General features: G+C 34.0%; 2 protein-coding genes across 2 annotated transcripts; one reads left to right on the top strand and one right to left on the bottom strand.

Moving 5' to 3' along the window:
* The first annotated feature begins 2,568 nt into the window (after positions 1-2,568).
* Positions 2,569-4,556, top strand: LOC123720442 (uncharacterized protein C14orf119). The gene is made up of 2 exons (XM_045677045.1): positions 2,569-2,795; positions 3,017-4,556. The coding sequence occupies exons 1-2, from the start codon at positions 2,601-2,603 to the stop codon at positions 3,278-3,280; spliced, it is 459 nt and encodes a 152-aa protein (XP_045533001.1). The 5' UTR covers positions 2,569-2,600; the 3' UTR covers positions 3,281-4,556.
* An 89-nt stretch (positions 4,557-4,645) lies between these two features.
* LOC123720203 (transmembrane protease serine 9-like) lies at positions 4,646-21,949 on the bottom strand. The gene is made up of 14 exons (XM_045676739.1): positions 21,752-21,949; positions 20,634-20,761; positions 18,568-18,721; positions 16,894-17,002; positions 15,900-16,087; positions 15,327-15,428; positions 14,188-14,496; positions 14,007-14,018; positions 10,997-11,130; positions 10,637-10,832; positions 9,670-9,787; positions 8,729-8,916; positions 6,569-6,673; positions 4,646-6,268 (listed from the first exon to the last, which is right to left on the bottom strand). Exons 1-14 carry the CDS (start codon positions 21,813-21,815, stop codon positions 5,931-5,933), a joined length of 2,145 nt encoding a protein of 714 aa, XP_045532695.1. The 5' UTR covers positions 21,816-21,949; the 3' UTR covers positions 4,646-5,930.
* Positions 21,950-23,681: the final 1,732 nt, after the last annotated feature.

Here is a 23,681-nt window from a genome sequence, read left to right as displayed (position 1 = left end):
GGTCAGGCATGTTCCAAAGTATTTATTTTTGTCTAAGACTACGACTAAGACTAAAATTATGTTTCGTCGACGTATGAATTCAATCAAATCGGTCCAGTAGTTTTTAAGTAGGTTTTAGATTTATAACTAGTCTGGCCATAAATACTGGCCATTTTAATTATTTTTAATCCAAATTCGTATATCGAATCTTCTTTCGATTTTGCACCATTTCACATATTTTTCGTGTTCGTTATCAAATTACAATATGGAATGGGGTGTAAAAAAACCAGGATTTTATTGATCGCCTTTCACAAAGTGGGTATGGAGCCGTCGGTCATATTCAAGACACTTCAAAAGCTTGGTATCAGCCGTCTATTCGTATGTCAAAGTCAAAAATCATTTATTCATATAGGTAACACAATGTACACTTATGAACGTCAAAGAAAAAGAATTGTATGTTCTATGTTCCTGGGTCATCGGGGTGCTTTAAATAAGAGAGGTTTCATGTTTTACTCTAAATGAACTACTCGCGTATTACAATAGAATATGAGCCAAAAATAATGACGTGCTCATTGCTATGTACCGAATAAATGCAATTTTAACAGTCAAAGAGAGTGCCTACGTCTGGCTATGCTATTAGGGTGTAACTCCCATGATTTAGAACTTAATTGCTATGAAACGAATAACTGTAATGTAGAAGAGAGTGCCTGCGTCTGGCTATATTCTCGGGGCGTAACTCCGACGATTTAGGAAATCGTTACGCTTATGAGAGATCAAAATGTACAGCCAATGGGATAATATAGGAAATCGTCACGCTTGTAAATGTACAAAGTGTGCGAGCCTTGGCACGTACATAGGGATCATCTCGCTTATAAAACTAAGAAAGCCTGAGTGAGCAAAATGTACAGCCTTGGCTCGTACATACTCCCCCAGGGCAGGCACAAAGTGCAAGATGAATATCTATGTAATGCTTTACAAGATGAATCCATTATATCCAGTTTCTAAACTTATGCTAACACTTCTAACACTATCACTAACACTAAGACCTATCGGATTCCAGTCCCGGGTAGCTTTTCCTGAGGCCACTGCGAAACCGGCTGCTGATTCAGTTGATGCTACATCTACTGCTCCGTGACGTCTCCTGATCTTTATATGATCATAATATCCTATACACTACCTGTCTTGAGCACATTCAAGAGAAATATCATGAGCAGAAAAAGTATATTTAATGCTTTTAATTTTACATTTACTGCTAGTTCTCAAATCAAGGGAGTTGAACGGAAGAGAAGAACTGGCAATAAACTCTCCGCCATTCTTTTTAATCGACAAGTTTTTTTGTTTTACACAACGTTTATAAGGAGCTGCAACCATTACACCAGGTTCCACATGACATGTATATGATTTTAAAAAAATAGCTTTTTTTAAGATTATTGCAAGAGAAGATCGTGCTCAGGTTTTTATAATCATCTTGAGATTTAACGCCATAGCAATGCAAGCAATTATTTTTTGTGGTATTTTGACATGACGTGACTGTGTTACGTTATTATAGTTTGACCGAACTCATCTTTGTACTGAATATGACAAAAAACTATGTATTGTGTGGAAAAATGACGCTTTGCAAATAGCAATAACAGATATCGGCAAACATCTTGAACAAATGTCCTTGCCTGCGCAGAAGCGATTTTTAGGTACCACGTCGGTGGTGCGCGGTGGCAGGAGATCGACGTGTCGATCGCGTGATTGGTAAATCAGTTGAAGTTTGTGTCCGGCGCTGCGCAAACTTTCCCCCACTCATATGTTTAATGCTCAAGAAATTTGCCGGTATCTGTATATTAGTTGATATAACTGACACGCCCCTTCCCACATCTTAGCTTTGTCTGTGACTTGTGCAGTTAATAAAATATAAGTAATCTGTGGAGAAAATAAAACTTGATAACTCTAACAAGTATAAATTAAATAATAGATTATAAGAATTAAGAATGAATATTTAATAAACTTAGAATTCTAATGCTTCTGATGTTTTGAGTTGCAGTTCTTAAATTTTATTAAAAGAGCATTTGTTTAAAGTTGATAAAAGTAAAACCTCGAAATCTTCATAAGTCAGAAACACTACGCAACTCGTAAGATATTTTAAATTTCCAAAAACCTTCCGCAGACAAAGGTATGTATTAAAATTATTATTGTTTCATTAAATTTCACATAGCTAGTTAAATAACCTACTGCTGGAGTATAGGATATAAGTTGGATTCCGAAAGTAGATTAATAGAAAGTTCAGCAGTGTATGATATAACGTAGAGGTGAAATTATGCATATTATTTAACCTTGCTTAGATTTGAATGTAATCGAAAGTCAATAAATTTACATCTATGATATAATAGCCATTTTTAGATCTTAGTTTCACTTTAGATTTCGTAGAACACGAACGTAAATCGTCAAAAAATGAGTTTTATTCTTGCATCTGCAGTTTGTTTGCCTGTTGTGTCTGAGTGTAAGTATTCTGACAATACCAAGTAGAAGTAAATTAAAAATATTTAGTAATACTTGCCTGTGAAATTTTGTTATATTATTACTTATTGTTATTTACAGCAGTTTTTACTGAGCATAGATATACATATCGGAGAATGTCCAGTTCGGGATTAACTTCTGAAGCTCAGCTTCGATACATGCTTCAATGGTTTGAAGAGTTTAGCGAACTGCAGAGAGAGGATTTCTTGCCAATACTTGCTGCTGCTCATGGAGATAAACCTGATCAGCTTACTGCAGGTCTCTCTACACTTACCTGTGATGACAAGCCCTTGAGCTTGTTTCAGTGTCGTGTAAGTTTGCTTAACAAGCCTATTTATAGAAAAAAATTTACTTTGTAATAAGCCAGATACATTTATGCTTGGGCTTCATTTTTAAAATCAATAAATAAGCCAATACTTTCGCAATTATTTAAGTATCACTTGCTATATCTCTTCACTTTTGCAGTTTTTTTTAATAAATTTTGCCCTATCTAATAAAGAATAAGATGTCATTTTCTATTATTATCTTCCAGATTAAGCTATTTAACGAATGGTATCCAACATGGAATGAGGATCAAAAAGAACGCTTGATTAAGGCAGTAACCGAGACTGACCCAGATTTTGGAGAAAAACTCCAAGACATTCTTATAAATGGCATCAAAGTAAATGGGATTGATGAGTTTTTTTCTACAATTGAATATAGTGAAAATAAAGAATTGACTGCAACTGAACAGCCATCTGAGGGAGAAAATCTAGTATCACAAGAAGTTGCTGTAGAAATTGCAGCGGCTTCCTAAATTATGGTCAAGGTATATTGAAATTGAGGAAAATCACACATTTTCTTAATAATTTTAAAAGAAATGGATCCACAATACTGTGACACAAAATGAATGCAAATTTTTTTTTTAGGTTTTCATTTCCCTATGCTTAGTACATTGCAAACTTTTAGCTTAAACATAATTCACAGGGTCTAAATTTGTGTCATTGGATCACCTTACCTTTTCAAGATTAGCTGATATTTATAAATGCTGCTAAAGCACAATATTTAGAGGTATGGATAGAAAACCTTATATCTATTTAGTTGAATCTTGTTAAGTAAAAAAGGCTAGATGTTTGACTCTGTACGAACAAAGCAAATGCTTATGTCTCATTATAAACATCAAAAACATGTTTGACACATGAGTGTTAAACTTAATCTTAAATCTGAGGGTAAAAGAGTGTTTTGCCTGTGTTTGGTGGTAAATTAAGTAATATCAGTTATAAATTTTATAAATATTTAAAATTTCATTATCTATGAGTTCCAAATTGATATGAACTTATGATAAGGATAACTTCTTTTACTTATAAATTCTTTAATTTTGGCTGCTGCTGTATTTTTTAAATGTTATTTGATATAGAGGTAAACGAAACGAAAAATATATGCGTAAACCTTTTTTGTTTTAGATGTATTATAGTGATATATTTATTGAACAGAAGCACAATTGTTCACATAGTTATACTATAAACATATTATATCTTGCCATTTGCAGTCTATACACACTTATATAACATTCCTATCTTTTTTATATATATATATTGTTATATCATATATATATGTATATATATATAGTTTTTAGTATATTATGTATCATATAGTCTTAGAAATGAAATATTAAATGTCATTCCTTTTTAAAGATAGTCAAGTACAAATATCAAAATTACATATACCTACTACATTCCATTGTTTTACAATTTCTACTATATTTTGAGTAGGGAAGTAGAATTTACTCATTTGAGTATACATATATGTTTCTTGAATAGAAAACATGCATTCAATTAAAATTGAATCTCGCAAAGTTAAAATTCTTTTTAACATTGACAAATACATCAGTGTCATAGTTATGTTGAATCCAAAGAATACGAAACAAGTACAAAACACAAATTGTGCCAAGCGTGGACATTCCTTTTTTATTTAAAGTTATTTACATTAAAAATTATTTCATAGTGATTAAAGGAAGGTGCTGGCTATGTATGTGTGAATGAATGTATCGGCAATTTTTTCATATTTAAATAAAGTATTAACCCTATATATATTATCGTTGTTATTATTAAAACCCCACACTGAGTATGGTCGGATTATAGCCACTGTTTACTACAAATATTGATCATTATTCGAAAAATAAATTGATAAAATGAATGAAAATTAATTCGATTTATGAAGTTTTGTCACTTTAAATTTAAAAATCTTTTTACAAAATCTGAGAAATTATAATATTAATTACCGAGTTCCTTCCGTTATTATTCTCAAGTCAATCCGGTTATGATAATGTGGTGAGAACACAGTTTCTCTAGCCATTTATGATATAACAATATATAGAAAAACTTTTTCGACGTAGCCCTGAGAAGCAATGTCGAACTCGAAGAGCGATATTATGCAGCTTAAAACTTCGGACAGGCCGCACAAATAATAAATATGGAGAACTGACAACCTCATATATTATTCCGCGCCTCGTTAACTGTTTACCTCTAAATCTCAAAAAAAAAACCCATCAAGGGTCCCATTGTATTGTTTTGTTTTGAATGTATTTTTGTAACTCCTTAGTATATAAAATATTAAGTTAAATTCCTTAGTGACTTTTTGGCGTTTCTTGAACGTTTAGTTATATTATATTATAATGTTAATGAAATCTTAAAAACATATTAATAATAGTATAAACTACAAAGAAAACGTTGTCAAAGTCTCTAATCTATGGTAGGCTAAAACATGTCGAACATTTGAGTCGTTCAATTCCATATTGCATCTTGTCCACTTAACCTCAGACTGCAATAGGTATACCAAAAACTGTTCTTGTCAAATCTAAGTCCTTTTTAGTTAGAACACGTGATTCAATCTAAAGTTCAGAGCCCTATAGGTTAATATTTTATAATAGTTATAATATATCACGGACAAAAAGAGATCTGGAATTACTGAGATGGACATATGGAAATAAAAATATTGATATGAATAATAGCAAACTTTTCATTCCTGATAATAATAATTATAATATTGTTTTGCCTAAATTTTTAACTCTACATCATCTATCGGATCATCATCAGTTTCATTATTCACTGAACAGACTTCTCCTTCATTTGATCCGTAAATGACGTTTTTCTAGTAAATTAAGGCATCAAATTGATCCCATTTTTCTCCCTAGTGTTCCCTAAAACATATGTATCACACACTCAGCGTAACAGCCGACTGAACGACGCGTGAATTCAGAATGGACGACAAGCATATTGGAATTACACGTATGAACAACAGGGTTTTTGGAAATAAACAATTTTTTAATGGATTTTCTATCGGACTAGACTGGGAAAGTGATTGTACTGTAGATGGCGTTTTCCGACCATAATCTTTTGATATTCACATTTCTTTAAAGTGGACTAGATGCACTTTAGAATTGCCAAACTCATTTGTCAGCCATAGTACTAAGGTTTGATATTAGTAAGTATCCAGTCTCTATACGCAGTTATGCGCGTGAATACTGTTGGATATCCCTGAGTACCACACGGTGTTAGCCCGAACGACACGATGCCAAAGAGGAACCAATTACTCCCATATCCTCGACCTGGTCTCCGTATTCCATAATTTTGTCCAAAAAGACCTCCTCCAGAGTCACCCCTGCAACAATTTCCATTTGTATTCCCGGCTCCTGCGCAGATCTGGGTGTCTCTTATGGTTATGTGAAGTGGGTGGTATAAGCGTTTGCAATCCTCATTTCGGGACACTCCTATTTTAGCTTTAAGCTTTACGTTAGACTTCGGACCTGTAAATGTATTGCAATTGCGTTATGCAATATATTGAATAATTACTATATATAATGCGTTGTCCATAAAATTAAATAATTTTTTTAATGGAGATAGACTTCATCTATTGTACGAATTTTACGATAGTTTCAAACGTTACATGTTCGTGCCGATTGATAACATGGAGCGCTTGCTAACTTTTCCATACAAAAACGTATTAATACGGGTAGTATTGTTACTCGTTTGTAACTTAGGTACAATTTAATAAGTAATTTATTGCATTATGATACTACTCACACAAATTTGACAATATTACTTACTTATATTATTTATCGAACCCCAACCGGCCACCTCAAGTAAGCAGTCCTCATATGAGCTATTCATTAAATCGTCTGTGAATGGCAGGCATATTGGTTTGACAAAATCTGAAAGACAAGTTGAAACAAATAATTAACCAACCACCTCCTAAGCATGAACCGATGGAATAGGTCAGAATAAAGCCAATAAATCTACAGAAATCGATCAACAAGTTAGTCATAGTTAGTAGAACTTAACGTCTTTATTTATTCATGATGTACTTCTTCCCGGCGGTCCAGGACGGCTTTCGACCCAGGTGTGTGCTAGGCCCCATGACCTTCGTAACCTGAACTAGCTAGATCCGCAAGATATAATTCACGAGAATTAATTGTTTTCAATTCTCACATTAATAATTGTGTTGATTAAAAATATTCGAATCTGACTTAGGTTAATAGATATAGAAATGAGATTTTTAGGTTTATCTAATATTAGCAATATTCAGGTTTCACCTGAGTAAATATTGTAGTGTCATGTTATAATATATCGACTTATTTTTATTACACAAAAGTAATATTTGTAATTCCTTAGATTAGCGCGTTCAAACGAATACTTTAACTCTATATAGTACATACGCAATCATTATAAATAACTATTGTGTTTAATGTCTTACCGTATGATAAACTCATGGTATTAATTTTGGTGCTATGCGGAAAACTTGGCTTATATAACTAATTTATGACAAGATGGTATAAATACAGGTTTTTCCTAAGAGTACCTATAAATAAAACTCTAGATTTACTATCTATCGGTATTCCCCTACAACACTACTACATAACTTGGTGCTCTATACTATTATTTGGACACATTGATACAAAAAAGTTAAACAAAATGTAACTTTTTTAGAACGTTATGAATAAGCGATGAATAACAGCTGTAGGTTGTCAACATGTGCGGAATAAGAGCTCAAGAAAGCACAAAATGTTGAATTATTTAATTGTTGAAAGTCATTTAATTGTGTATGAATGTCCAGTTCTATATTCCATAAATGTAAATTAAGTTTAAATATGAATAAAAATGTTTTTATTCATATGACAAAGATTCATTATAATGCGTGTGATTTGAGATTTTTTTAAGTAATAAAAGGGTTCCTAGCTATTAATTTAATTAACAGCTATAAGTTAGGAGTTAAGTTCAAAAATTGCTGTCAATGATTTGTGTAATATATGGAATGCCAGCTAGTTGCGGAATTTCTTTACCCACTTTATTATTGATCGAGGCTCACGGGCAAGAGGCTCAATTGATATTAAGTGATACCGCCGCTTATGGACACTTAATGATAGAGTGCGTTACCGGCGTTTTAAGAATGGGTACGCTCATATCTTGAAGGACCCCAAGTCGAATTGGTTCGGAAACACTAAAAAAATTCTCAGTTGTGGAACTATAGACTTCGAGCTGATACAGGTGGGGAGCTACACAGTACTCCATGTGAAGCCTTGCTGAACACACAAAGCCTTTAATCTTTTTTTTCCTCAATATTACCGCGGAACTGAACGATGGCTGGCTGTGGCTTTAAGAAGAGTGTCTTCGAAACCAGTGGCGTAACTATGTCATCTGAGGCCCGTGGCAATTTCTTTTGATGGGGACCTATCAGTTTAATTTAAATAAACTTTGAGATTTTCAGCGTACTCAATTACACGTTGTATATGTCCCACTAATGCCACAATAATAACTCCTCTCTTAGGCGAGACGGAATGGTCTGTAGCCTCCACGCTAGCCCAATGCTTATTGCATTCATCCATAGAACATTATATCTCAATGCATTCATCATATATTCGCTAGCTGAGGTAACCTGCATACATTTATAATGAAATAATAAAAAAAAACTTGAGCTTGCGGCCTCTTGGGCAGGGGCCATCTTGGGTCGGGGGCCCGTGGCATATTGCCAGACCTGCCACGCTATTGTTACGCCACTATTTGAAATACTGTTATTTTTTAACAATGACTTAATACAAAACGTAGGAGGTTATTAGTTCGACTTGATTTTTTTTTTAATTTGGGTGGACACACTTCCACGTTATACTACTCTTTATACAAAATTACTAAGTTCTTGTCTACAAAATAATAAACGATAGTGTACGTTTCCATGCAAACTTAATTCTAAAAAATATACATGTACGCCATACCACTAAATGCAACGCTCTCCTTCAGTCTTAATAGGGCGATATCATTATAGTTATTAGAATCTGATGCATTATAGGCTTCATGTGGTATTATTTCTTCTACAGCTACATCTACAACTGATGGTGCGCAGTCGCCATAGTTACAATCGATCTCACTTGACATGTTCCATTCTCCTAGACGAACGTTTGTCCTATAAAAGACCAAAAATTATTAGACATAATTAAAACTAATATGCGTCTATATGTGAAATAATTGATAATATGGATTAAATAGTAAACCAGACCTAACTTAGTGGTTAAGCGGTTTGGCGAACCCCGAATTAATATCTTAAGGGCGTGTGGAGGGCTGAGATGTTTTCAGGGGATAGGGTCTCGCTACTCTGCATAGCAGAGTGCTGAAGATAGGAAAATAAACTAAATTAACCACGAAGTGTTACTGAACATACCATAAAACACGTACCGTGTAGTGTTAAAATCAAATATTATATCTTGCTATTATACAGCGTACCTATAGGCAATTTAAAAAATACTTAGAAAAATTACACATCGAATCGATAAACTCTTTAATCAGTTTTTTTTTAAGTCGGTTCATACATTCATGCCCCACAGGAATGGTTGCAGTTTATTAAAATCGAATGTGAAGCAGCCGAATTCATACAAACATAGCGGTAATACAATGAATATAATGAGGTGACTTTTTAAAGAATGGAATCTTGCTGTTGTTCCTAGGCCAGTTCAGCCCGAGCTGTTTTGGCTAGCGTAGCGTTTTCCCGCTACTAACTAGCGCGAAGGCGTCTGTTGCGAGACTCGGACCTCGGTTGGGGCCGACACTGGGTAGTTAGGCGTCTAAAGGACAGGAAGGAAGCTCACTGGAGTAAGCTAAGTACGAAGTAAATCAGCCGAGGTCGAATCAGGAACTCTTTATAACAGAATTTTTTACTTACAATTTGTAAGACAAGGCTGTAATGTTTCCCTTAACACAATGTGCCGCTGTGAGGACATAATTTCCTGATATAAGTACTCCTCCGCAATAGTATTTCTTCAAAATTTCGTTGTCTACACCTATAAGAAAGACTTAGTGAAAAGAAAATTCTTTGAAAGTTATCTCGGATTATTATTTTTCGAAGTTTTATAAAATAAATAAGACGTAAAACAATTGTAATGTTTCCCTATTAAAAAAATAAATCAATGGCGCTACAACCTTTTTTAGGCCTCAGATTTCTGTATGTGTTTCATGATAATTTTTTAATCGAATAGGCAAGTAGGTGATCAACCTTCTGTGTATGACGCACGCCATCGACTTTTTGGGTCTAAAGGCAAGCCGGTTTCCTCACGATGTTTTCCTTCACCGTTCGAGCTAATGTTAAATGCGTACATAGAACGAAACTCCATTAGTGCACAGTCGGGGATCGAACCTACGACCTCAGTGATTAGAGTTGCACGCTGAAGCCAATAGGTCAATTGTTTCCCTATTAAATACTAAAATTTCATTGGAAATTAAAGTTTACAAGTTAAAGATCATGTACTTTAGAATAATAATCGACGTAATAGTAAAGCATTAGATCGTGATTTCTCTTATTTGGTCCAATCACAAATGTACGACACGGTGTGTCGTTTCATTCGACCAATGTAAGTCATGTTAAATGGGCCACGTTCTTGGTCTTATATTTACACTCCCCAGAACGAACACATAAAATCGTTTGACGCCGATGTTCAATACATGTACACAAATGTTTTTACGTTTAAAAAGGCACCTACGTATATGTATATACATATACCCGTATGGCGAAAATGTAATGGGTGAGATGGGATCATAGCTCGCGCTAAGGTAGACTTCTAAATCTCACCCTTAAAGTCCGAGACTTAGCGATAAAGTTCAGAGTCATTATTTACTAGAAACAAACAACTTACGTTTTGTATATTGCAACATTACCATCCACGAATGCTCATCTATATCGCAATGTATTCCATTAAATATTCTATCTTCGTATTGAATACCACAGACAGTCTCATTTGGAAGCAAAGTTATCTTATTCACAAGTTCTTCATGTTTCAATTCCGTTTGAGATTTAGTTTCATTATTTTCTTTCAATAAAGGACAGCAAACCTAAATTTACAAAAAAATATTATACGCTACTAATTAGAAATACAGTAAATTACACTGATACTAGGGTCTCTCTTGAAGCATGTTTTGGTAAATCTAGTTTTATCTATAAAGTATAAGAATGGCCTCGCCTCATGACTGATAATGACATAGTGACGTAATTTTACCATTGGTTTATTGTTATCATAACCACAGTGAAGGCTTCTCAATAAATTGACAGCTACATCACTGAATCTATTTTGCAATAATCCAAGGGCTAGTTTACATTCTTCCAACTTAACGCACGCTGCATTTTTGCATTCTGAAAGTTTTAAACATATTACATTTCATTATATTTCCTAATGTGTATGATATTCTTCGAGCGTGTTCTCTGTCTTCATCTGCTTCTTGGATATTTTATTGACAACCGTCAGAGTTCCTTAAGGATTATTTTCTCGGGGCTTAAATTGGGCAACAAACAGAATGAGTCAAAAAGCTCCTAAATTTGCAACATTCGGCATCGAAGATTGATTACTAGAATTTGTATGTAAGCGCTGTTTTGTATGTATGAGTAAAATATTTTGTTTACCCTAACCATTCCATAAATCAATCGGTCTCATAAATGTGGAATAATTAGTTCCATAATAAGTATTGAGTAATTAGAAAAAAAAATATTTACCTCGATCGCTACGTGCAACAATAATAAGCAGTGTAAAAACATAAGTTAAAAAGATTTTACACATCATAACGAAAAAGACCGCTCGTCAGGTCCATAAACGACTGATAATATACAAATACTGGGTACCTTATGACCTTCTTTTGATAACAAATATTTAAGGAAAAAAGCGCCTAACGTATTTTCCTGGCATTTAGAATTACCGGGTTTCGTAAAGTTGTTGAATACTGAACTCCTAGTGTCTATTCAAGATATTTATGATAAGTACAGAACTGAAGTAACATTTTTGGCGGGAACTAAGAAAATTAGATTTTGATATCACCTTTCAGTTGAAACTTTTTGACACACACAAATTTTTTATAGTACAGAAGGTAAACGGGCTGAAGGCTCACCTGATGTTTAGTGATTTCACCAGCCACCAGCCTATTAAACACTCCAAATGTCAGGAGGCTCAAAAATGCATTGCCGGCCTTTTAAGCATCGGCCGTTGAAACACCCCACGTCAAATTGATTCGGAAATACGGGATTCCCGTTTTTCTGGGCAACTGACTTCTTCTGAGTGGTAGTGGGTGGAAAAAAGTTAATTTATGAAACAACGGAATCAGAAGACTGAAGTAGCTAGCTGAGATTTCGTTCCGGTATTATTCTTAATAAGTACAAGTTTATGATTGGACAGTGTAGGCCCACAGATAGTGACTCTTATCCCTGCGTCCAATCCTGAATAGTGGTTGACAATTTCAAGATTATAAAAAATTGCCGAAAAAATTGATAAAATCTTATGCAGGGTCCATAGCAGTTATCGCAATAGTATGTAAGTGAGAACCATTTAGGAACCGTGTAGTGTTGGAAAGTAAATGTGCCTTCCAGCTGGCAAAAAGAGAAGGTTGCTGCTGCGACAGATGGATTTTTTTCTATAAGAATTGTACAATTTTGACGTATTAAGTTAATGCTTACGACACAAAAAATTAACTGATTTGTCTATCTGAGGACTATCAGATTGATGTATTAATATATTTTAAACGGAGATATTGCATTTCCATACGCCTGTCGCAAAATACCTTCGTCATTTATTTTGTACCCATTGTACAAAAGAAATGAAAGAAAAAAAAAGTTAAATTAGCGCCCAACAAAGCTACGGTCTCAACAGAAAAAATATGTACACAAATGAATATTAAATTATCCTAATCCATGGGATTGATTTCCTCCAGTTCAAACAATTTGTATGACTCAAAACTTAGTAATCAAAAAGAGTTGCGGAAAGTTTCATCCTCGCTCTACGCCCTTGACTTGCGAACTGGTATTAAATGTAAATTTATAATTAATTTAACTTCTTTTCTGACGTTCATAAGTGTACTTGTTTTACCTATACGAATAAAGTTATTTTGAGTTTGAGTTTATTTAGAAAATCCTAGCTATAGTGAGATGTCGCTACTGAGAAGCAGAAGTCCTAGATAAAATCAAGATACAAGTCTTTTGTTTGGCTTTTATTTATTTCATATTAAGAATATTAGTAATTTCGATCCAGATCATTATATATGATGTTATTAATTTTTTATACTGAATTTTATAGAAATAAACTTTTAAATAAGAGGGAAAGGAAAAGGGAACTTTGGCGTTACTATACGTGTGTCCACCATGGGTCTGAACATGTCGTGTGATTTGTGTCAAATATATTTTTTTGCCCTGACATATTTTATCTATTTATGATATAATGACAATTTGAACATAAATACAGCCCAAAGACTGTAACTACAACTTTTATATCATAAATTATGATTGTTCTTATTTTTGTTTATGAAAGCGAAACAAATATAATTCGTCCAGGTGTCAAATTTCGGCTTAAACGCATATATTAATGTTTGATGAGCAATTATAATCAAATAGTAATATAAGGCACTCACCTTGATTTACTAGCATAAGCATGACATTAAAATAAGATATTTGGAGTGTGGAGAACACATTTTAATATTTTTTACTAAATATGTTTTTTGTATAGAGTCTGAGTGTTTTTTTATAACTCAATTTGGGTCAGGTTCATCGTTTTTATACTTGCATCATATTTTTAATCAACACTGTAAGAAGTAAAAATTTTAAGTTCAAAAAATTCAGAACGTTTAACCAATAAATTAGAAGTTCGAAATTTGAATTATTAAACACATAAATTGCACCTAACTAAAGTATGAATGGAGTTGATGCAACATCGCCTAGTCAAGTGTTACATCGATCTTCATAGATTGTGGATATGATCCAGTGCGCATTACAGCTTGTGTTTTTTATAGTGTCCTTCAAATAAACCATGTCAAATATAATATATAAAGTCGGTTTTAGCTATGTAGCTTAAGTATGCTCATACTTTGACCAAGTTACGCGAGACCAGTAGTAACTTTATTGAAATGAACTTCACACGCAATAAAAAGCAGGCATACATTACATCTATTTATTTTAAGAATAAAATGAGAAATTTTCATAGCATAATAACACAGTGTGTGTGCATTAACTAAACAAAATTTACAAAAAAAAACCTGTTAATTTGTCTAAAAAAATGATTAGATGTTGTACATATGAAATAAAACCTTATATAACAATTATGTAATGGCACTTTATTGTGAGTATTTTTATAACAATCACATTTTATACGTTTGTTTTTAAGTTAAGCGTTTTAAAGTTAAGCGCCATTTTGTACTGTCATAAATACGCTATATTACGCTTCCAGCTTTGATAGAATCCAATCGCTAAATGCTGTTACTCTAGTGTAGACTCCAGGCCAACCTGGTGTTCCGCACGGTGACGGGCCATAAGAGACGACCCCAAAGGCGAACCAGATTTTCTTTTTCGTCGCCTGTCCCATAAGAGACCCACCAGAGTCTCCACGGCAGGAATCCTGACCATCCAAACCTCCAGCGCAAAGCTGTTTATCCGTGATTAGGCGTGACGCCGACGCATAAACCTCTGTACACTCTTGGTGTCTCACTATTGGTAGTTTCACTTTCAATTTTACGTCAGACATAGATCCTAAAATATGGTAATATTGTAATTAGTGAAAAAATCTGCCTTCAAGTAAAAAAAATGCCTTCAACTTCATGTAAAATTAACAAGAAACAGATATTTTTGTGTCAAAAATCATAATGATAACATTACAGGTGTCAGAGAATACTGGGTACGGTGTTTGTTATTGCCTTTTGTTTTTTGAGAAATATCTCTTTATTGATTAAGCCTAGTGAGGCCTCTATATAAAACGATATTTATTTAGAAGTAAAACAATATTGTATTCTAAAATACATACACATGTAAAAATGTAGACGCACACAGAATCAAGTAGGTATGTATTAACATTTAGCAAAATAAATGTCGCTGTACTCGGGGTCATTTGCCGCTCAAATGTCAACTGACCACAAAGCGATATAATTTACATGGTAATGAATAATTTTATAGTATATGCATTTATTTATCATTATGTTGAGACTCATGTAATACTATGTACAGAAGTAAAGGCAGTAAACGCACTCCGTTCTTAATACAGGCATTAGATTCCTGCTAAAAACTAATATCTTGGAAGTCTCGTTATTGAAGCAGACATGTGTCTGAATTATTTGCAAGATAGGGTTGCCTGGAAGTAAATCGCTTGTTAGCGAGAAGGCTGCCTGTTGCCTAATAACTTATGTAACCTACTTATTACCTGTTTGTATAATTATGTATATTATGGTAACAAAGTATAAATAAAATCTTTTTTAAGGCCGATAGTGAAACAACAATTGTTTTTCGAATTACGAACCAGGTTACGTAGGGTTATACATACACCACGCGATAGCCGCTAACCAACGCGGGCTTTATTGTTTACTTACTATGTTCTGTTTTCCCCCAACCTGCTACTTCCATATCCCAACCTTCATAGGAATTACCACGGAGTTCTTCTGTGGTCGGTAAACAGATAGGTTTCACAAAATCTGAAAAAATATACGCTAAAATAGGTATTGTCTAGTACACAATACACACATTTCTAATGAGTGGTCTTCGAACGTACAACAAATATTTTTGTGTTGTAGCTTGCTTTTCAATTATGGCGAATAGAAGGAATATGGAAACCTACTTAATTTTTGTGTTGTAGTTTGTAAAATCGACTTTATTTAAATTGTCAAAAGTCTATGTCTCAATATGAATAATCCAGCTAACGATTACACTATTAAAAGAAAGAAAGAAACCAAGAAAATTATTTGATGAAGATGCTGTCACAACTGATTATCAGTGATCATTATTTAGTTTATGATTCAATAATTACTTCTTTAGATCAGTTAGAGTTTAGAAAGTAAACTTATATTATTTGTTGTACAGCTTTATTTATGGTCTCATCAATGTTATGGATTACATGTACATACATTCGCTATGTTGAGAAAAGCTGTTTTTAACATAAAACTCACCATTAAATTTCACCTCCTTCTCCAACCTGATAAGAGCTATATCATTCTGTTGATTCCCATCTCTTGGCTTATAATCTTCGTGAGGGATGAGTTTCTCGATCGGCACATCCACGACCGGGAGGCTGCAGTCATTACTTCGACAATCCATATCGCTCGTTAAATTCCATTCACCAAGACGTACTTGACTCCTACAATAATTATTATAATTGTTAAATAGAATTATTATTTTAATAATTTTAAGTACGAACGATTAACTATCACTTTTCATTACATTGTAAACACAATTCGATAGAAAGAGACGGAAGTATAGGATGGCTTATGAAAAAAAATATCTTAAAACGAAACTAGTTTAAATTAACATAACTATTTTGGAACAATGATTTTCCATAGGCTTTTATCAACAAAATTTGTTTTTGAAACCTGAAAGTAATTATAATTACTGTATATGAATTCGTTTTTGCAAAATTATTAGTGTTGTGTATTTTATTAATGCATGGCGAATCTATAATTGTGAGCATAGTTTCACACGTTAATACAGACTCGCACTCGAACCTAAATAAAACAGTAGATTCATTGATTTATATTATGAATGTACTAGCTGATCCGCCGAACTTTGTGCCGCGTAACAGTCAATTAATGTCGTATTACAGATTATTATTAATTAATCCATACAAAATCTGTCTAAAATCAAGTTACCTACAGATATTAATAATAGCTTAGCTTAGCCGCAACAACTCTTAGTACATGTACAATACATGTGCCAGTTAAAAATCACCAGTGTCTCACAACTTTTAACTTCACATGAACGATATCCAGCTGCCTGCAAAATAATCATTGATGGCTATCAGTGATTCTTTTAAAATAATTACAGTAAGACAAATATTTTAAAAGAACTATGCACATTAAGAAAATTACAATAAAATAGGCGAGAGCCAGATCAAAATCTGTAAGTAAAAATCTATATATAAACATTTATTTTTCTATATCCACTTACAGTTTCCAATTTTGTGGTATATCAGCTCCTTTGATACAATGTGCAGCAGTCAGAATGTAGCGCGATGATATTAAAACTCCGCCGCAATAATAACCGTAACTCCCCTTTGCTATAAATAAAAAACTTGTCATTTGTAATCCTTACATTGGGCAGTAGACGTGTTGTATTAAATGTTTCTCGATTTTTCTACAACGTCTCAGTTTCCACATTGACAAGAAAAGAAGTTGACAAGTCGTCGTCGTTAGTTGTGACTAAATCACGATTCTCACTCCCCATAACAGCTGCGCTAAGGGAAGCTATAGACCGAACAAACTAGAGAGACTCACTAGCAGGGCAGCAGGCACCTTACAGCAATCACGAATATGACTGATAAAGTGCAATTTGCAAGCCTTGAAACGATCTACTGCATTTTCTATCCGATCCCCTAGCTCGTAACAATATTTAAAATGAAGTAAACCGTGTCTACTTTCTGATACGCGATTAACTTTTAAAACTATCGAACAAATTTGCACGATTTTCACCATTATATAGTCTTCTCGAAGGTTCAGATATAAAAATATTTTGGTTTGTGTAAATTGATTAAAATGTAACGATGATTGTTGGAGAGATCACTTTAAAAAATATTGATAAAATATAAAACAAAAAAGAAAATATTTAACACATCTTATCCAGGGTCTAAATTTTCTGGAGCTTTTCTCTGATACTTCTTTTTATGAATATTTATAAGGCTTATTTGGTAATAGCAGTTATCTCTATTGAAATTTGCTACGCAGGAGATGTTGTTGTACAAAAGTTCGTGTGCACCATATATTTCACAAATAAATGATTTGTGACGGACGCCAGAACAACTGGTACAGGAGTGACACACCGCCAACTTACAAACTCTGAGCTACCAATGAAATGTTCGAACCGCAAATAAAACCCGCGATTGATGTGCTGACCACAACCCTAATGCCCAATACAAATTACATATTATAATAAATGTTAAAGTAAAAGTCGTAAACAATAATCTCATGCGAATATAATAGAACCGACAAATTATCCTTTAGATCCGCACTTTTTGAATACGTAATTAATCTTTACGATAAGATCAACAAAGGAAAACCGCGTGTTTATATTTTTATTACCTACAGTATTTCCTAAGTGTCGTAAGATCAAAATATAGCCTTCAAGGCTCAGTTGGTCACGCAATAGTTAAAGATATATTACTTTATTGTAACATTACACGGAGTTGACTCCGTGCATAAAAAAAATTGGTTTAATTATAAATATTACAATTCGCAAATACGGTTTCCATGACAGAAATATGCCCAGCTTAATCGGAATCCTTCTTGCAAACAGCATGGGCTGCTTGCAAAGAGCTATGATTGTGATCCACAGTCCCCGGAATCAAGTTCGTCGAAGTGTTTTCTAAGGGGTTACCCCTCAACAAAACATTTTATTTTTAAAGGTATTTATTTCCTTTAAAATACAAATGGTGCACAAGTATGCGTATAAGTCAATAAATGGGAAAATATTCTTCAAATAGGAAACGTGTTCGAGTTGTTTTATTATATATATTAATATACTTCTTGAATTCCATGTCACTGTTAACATGTCAACATACCTCTTATTTTGTTTTAAGTAACCTTCACAGTGGATACAACCCTAAAGAAAACCAAAAGTTTAACTTACGTTTGTCATAGCGCAGTAACGCCATCCACGGATGTTCATCAATGTCGGTCTTATCACCTCCATAGATCCTTTCGTCAGTTTGAATACCGCATACCGAAATGTTTGGCAGTAAGTATTCTCTGCCGAGGTTTAGAAATATAGGCGGACAACAAACCTAAAACAGGCGTGTTTTGTTTTTACGGTTACTATCATAACCATTGGAACGAAAACTAATCGCTTAAATTTCAGATTATGAATCGAAACGTAGTGCTAATAGTGAATTCTCATGTAAATCTGACAAGTTTTTAACATACGGAAGTTACACTTAGCGCTAAGTTTCGACTCTGAATGTGAGGGTCAATCGCGCTGACCACATTTGCTAAATAGCGCTTAAAGCGTAAATTATGAAAAATTTAGTTTTATTTATATACATATATACACCTGTTAAGGCAATATTTTACAACTAATACTTTTAGTCCAAACAAATCACATCACTAATAATTAACACGATTTTTGTAAACATAAGTCACTTTATGTGGACCCTACATGAAGTCAAACGCTAAAATTATGTAGTTATGTTAATAATAAAATCTTAAAACTTTTTATAGTGTGATTAATAGTATTTTTGATGAGTGTTGTAAGCAAGGGTTTTAAAAGATGGTATAAAAAGAAAGGATTGACTTCATAAAATAAACAAAAGAATTAAAGTGTTCCAGGTCCAACAAAAGATTCTCATTGACAGAGGTTGATTTGCGGAATTACTAAAAAGGCATATTAATATAGGGTTCAGCGGCATTCGGAGCCGAAATCATTAAAAAATACATAAGAGCGCGCAGAGGTACTGATATGATCTGTTCATAGTAATGTTGCAAAAAATACCTCTTACGCAACAAGAGTTTGTTTGGAATGGCCACTAACCTATGAACATTATATCCCATATACAGTGAAACCTGGTTAAGTGGGACCTGGATAAATGAGAAACCTCTATTATTGAGAGTTGCAACGAAGTCCCGGTTCTTTTTCATTAAATTACCTCTGTTAATGGGACTTTTTAAACCTGGTTAAATAAGATTTGAATTCTAAGACTTTTTCGATGTTCACTTCTATAATTGAGACTCTGTAGCTCAATTACCTGTATAAGTGAGACAAATTAATCAGGTTTCAACACTTTTTAACGTGTTTGTATACATTTCTCGCCGTCTTTCGCGCATGCTTTGATTGTCAGTACTACATATCTCATGTTTTGCTAGCAACTAGCAATCAAATACAAACAAACATAACCGATTACTTTGAGTCATAAACTTTACCGTATTTTTTTTCGACGCAATACAATATGTATGTATATTCAGACCTACATTAAATTCATAACATCAAAAATACGCATTTTTATTAACATTTCCACCTCTAAAAATGGAATAACGGGACATTTCGACCTCTGTAAATGAGACAACTATAAATTTAAACCTGTTTAATTGGAAAACTGGATTATAAACCCTCAATAATTGGTACATATGTCTTGGTCCCTTCAGATCCCAATTAACCAGGTTTCACTGTATATGAACTTTATGTCGCTGTGGTGCCAGCAGTTGACTTAGTATAAGTTTATGTAGCCTACCTAGATTTCGAAATAGCATTCAATAATGTTGCTAATGATGTACTCTTGTCTAAGCTTGCAGAAATAAAAAAAATAACATCTTAAGACGTCGAAATATGTCAGACTGCGAACACATGCAGAATCATATTCCAAGCCTTTTTAATTGAACGAAATGTGTTTATTAATGCGCAATTGTATGTAAATCTTCTATTGTATGATTTACAAGAAAATCTAGAACCCTGATATAATAATGTATAAGCTTATCGTAGAGCGCGAAAGCACCTCTATTCTGGGATACGACCGGGATCGTCGAAATGATCAATGTAACTGAGGCAGATATGTACCTGCCCTACGTCATAGTTTGTAACATATCGGGGAGCAAAAAATTCCATAATATTTGATTTAACCGAATATATAGTTGAGTGGCGATTCAATTAAATTTTAAACCAAATTATATCATATTATAATTAGAACAAACACAAAATAACCTTACGTGCGGTACATCACTCTCAAAGCCGCAATTTGATCTTCTTAAAATGTCCTGTATATTTTGAACTTTTATATTTTCATAAGCGAACTTGCAGTCTTTTAAAGGCAAACAGACTGCGTCACCATTGCAATCTGCAAAAGATAATTTATATTTACTTCATCGGCTAACAGTAATTGAATTATATTATGGCGATGTCTATGTGTAACAGTGTTTCAACTCTTAAGCAAACTTTTTAACTGTGTGGTTTAATCAGCAGGAATCTGGTTCGTACGTACGGCTTACTGAGTAGATCCGACAGGATTCCATGCGTCATCACTCATAGTGTCGTTGTAATTAGCAGAAATATTCGTCGATTTTTTTAAATGTACAAATGAAAAGAAACAATAATTAATATTATCTAAAGGGGTTCATGTACCTCTCAAGGCAAGACAACTGCTCATATTTTTGCAACGTAATAATACATCCAACAAAACAATGGAGTCGTAATAAAAACTCGCAAAAAATGAAATGAAACAATCTTACTGATGGGGCCTGGCCTCAATGTGTTGTTTTTCTACATTAATTGCAAATTTAGTTAACTATTATGTTGTTATAGATTATCCATAAATATAAACTTTTAGGACCGTACTTAAATTTCTGTCTCAAGCTTTGTCAAATATGTGTAAAGAATGGTTTGACTAGACTAGAACTTTTGAAATTACCTAAGAATCGTAAATAAAGAAGTAAGAGACAATGCTTGTAATTTCAGCTTTCACTACAACATTTCGTAAACGCAATAAGTTGGTATATAAGTAAAGTATAATTTAAAGCTTCAATGTTGTGTGGAGATGACATCATGTCACAATAAAAATGACTTATCAAAAGACGTTTTTAATATTTTTTCCTTATTGGCAGTTTTGTTGCGGGTTGCTTTTCGTCGTTTCGTATCATGAAATATTAATATGTATTAATATCCGTCAATATACTACGTCTACAACAAATCTCATCTTTCGTCATTACTCGGGCTATAATTTTGTTGTTGTTAGGGAATTTGTTAATTGTCAACGTGTAACAATTGTGTACACGCTAACACATCACACATATGACACAGAATCTTTATTTACTAGTTTAAGAGTTCTTACCCTTGAGTGCTGAAATGGACACCAACAAACAAGTTCCACATAATGCAACCCACAATTTATCCATCTTTGTGTTGAACTAACACAGCGTAGAACTGATAAGTTTGACCGGTCATGCGAGGGTTATCTATAAGTTTTTAATCATGGCATATATCTGCCGGACACGACCGACTCGTTCGTAGTATACATTGACATTGAGCTGTTTGTGATGACGCTTATGACAGGTTTTGTGATGTTGGGGAATACCTTTAGTGTAGATTTACGTCTTCTTTTTAAGTTACAAAAGTAAATCTTTATTTTACAGTTATTAGTATACAGTTTTATTTTTGTTCTAAAGTCACTAAATTTTATTTATTTATTTTAATTGATTTAGCTGTCAACTTTGTTAGCGCGTATCAAAAGTAACTGTTTGTACCGCTATTACTTATACGCTTAGAAGCAATAATTTTATGCAACATATTTTACGAATTAAAAAATCGTTTTTTTTCTTTTAATATAATAGAAGGGCAAACGAGCCTAAGGACGCCCAAAAAGGGCAGTCATCACAGCTCTTACACACCCATTTTTACTGCCTAGCGGCCTTTGAAAGAGGAGTACACTCTGAGTTTGAATAGTTGGAGGTCGTATCTCTCAGGGAAGATCTCCGCCGGGAGTCCATTCCACAGTTCACTAGTTCGCAAAAGTGGAAGACTTCCAGCCATCAAGGTGATGTTGATGAAATTTGGAATTGATACGGCTCGTATGGTGTTGAAACGAGGAATTGATTGTTTGGGTTCCCTGTTCGAATGGAACTTCAGGAAAACCCGGAATGCGGAATATTCAAAAAAAATTAAATCATTTATTCATATAGGTAACACAATGTACACTTATGAACTAGTTAGTAGTTATGAAAAAGTAGGCGGTTAAGAAAGAACAAAGGAGCTGTGCTTTCTCTTTCGCCGAGTTTCCTATCAAGTCATCCTTTCGCAAAGATGGTAGAGAGGGCTGACAAAAGTTTCCCTGAGTTTCGCTTTCGCCAATGACCAAAAGGCTCGGGTTCCGGAGGGCATTTTCGCAAGCTTCCCACCAATTCTGCCAATATGTTCCGAATTTGCTTTAAAAGTTTATCGTTTAAGGCTCGGTCGGGTAAGCCGCGGTAAATGTCTTTTTATGGAGATACAGGGGCTACATCGAGATCCTTTATAACATGGGAACATGGGATATAGAGTTCCATTGCTTGGCGATATACTTAGCGCTGGCGTCAGGATCACTACCCTTGAAGCAGACTTGTGACCATGGGGTTGACCGAAGGTTGATTGTCAGCTTGGTCTGGTATTCGCGTAGACGTTGTGACCAGTTGAGTTAAACCATATGCAGAAGCGAAATCTTAGAAGCCTCTTCCCGAATCGTACGAGAGCGTACGCGACACACGTCCTGAGTGGGCCACTTCACGCTTGTTTTCAGTGGGAAAGTGGTATAACACCGATAGTGTTGGCTCATTCGGCTGCTAATGCAGCATGACACTCCCACTACTTGAAATAACTGACTGTGCTAGTGGAAATAGTTGTTTTTCAATTATATCACCAGAAGGCGATCGGGTCGTCTCTGCCCTACGCCAAAACCCCTAGTCACCTTTTACGTCATCCAAGAGTAGAGATGGGGGTAGGTGCTATTCCGGTACCACACGGCACAAAAGATAGTAGACTCATTACAGAACAGATTATTTGGGTTAAAAGAAGAAAAAAAGTTTTTAGAAAAGAAAAACAACAAAAGTTTTCTTTAATTTTAATATAAGAGAATATGAAAAGACAGAAAAGTCAATTGTCAACTCAAATAATTGATTCATTTAGAGGCGATTCAATGCACGAAGTTAAAATCCATATTTTGAAAAGATATCTTTATTATTTTTGATGTTATATTGTTTTTACACATATGTACTATCATATCACTCGAT

Source organism: Pieris brassicae, chromosome 2 (assembly GCF_905147105.1).
Source record: "Pieris brassicae chromosome 2, ilPieBrab1.1, whole genome shotgun sequence".
Taxonomy (NCBI): Eukaryota; Metazoa; Arthropoda; class Insecta; order Lepidoptera; family Pieridae; genus Pieris; species Pieris brassicae.
Note: the sequence above shows the minus strand (reverse complement) of the source record. Positions and strands in the feature narration are given on the sequence as shown.

Coding starts and splice junctions, on each gene's coding strand:
- LOC123720442 (XM_045677045.1), top strand. CDS start 2,601: ATGTCCAGTTCGGGATTAACTTCTGAAGCTCAGCTTCGATACATGCTT. Junction 2,796..3,016: donor TGAGCTTGTTTCAGTGTCGT/GTAAGTTTGCTT, acceptor ATTATCTTCCAG/ATTAAGCTATTTAACGAATG.
- LOC123720203 (XM_045676739.1), bottom strand. CDS start 21,815: ATGGATAAATTGTGGGTTGCATTATGTGGAACTTGTTTGTTGGTGTCC. Junction 17,003..18,567: donor GTTACTGCGCTATGACAAAC/GTAAGTTAAACT, acceptor TTTTATTTATAG/CAAAGGGGAGTTACGGTTAT. Junction 6,674..8,728: donor GGAGAGCGTTGCATTTAGTG/GTATGGCGTACA, acceptor CTTGTCTTTCAG/ATTTTGTCAAACCAATATGC.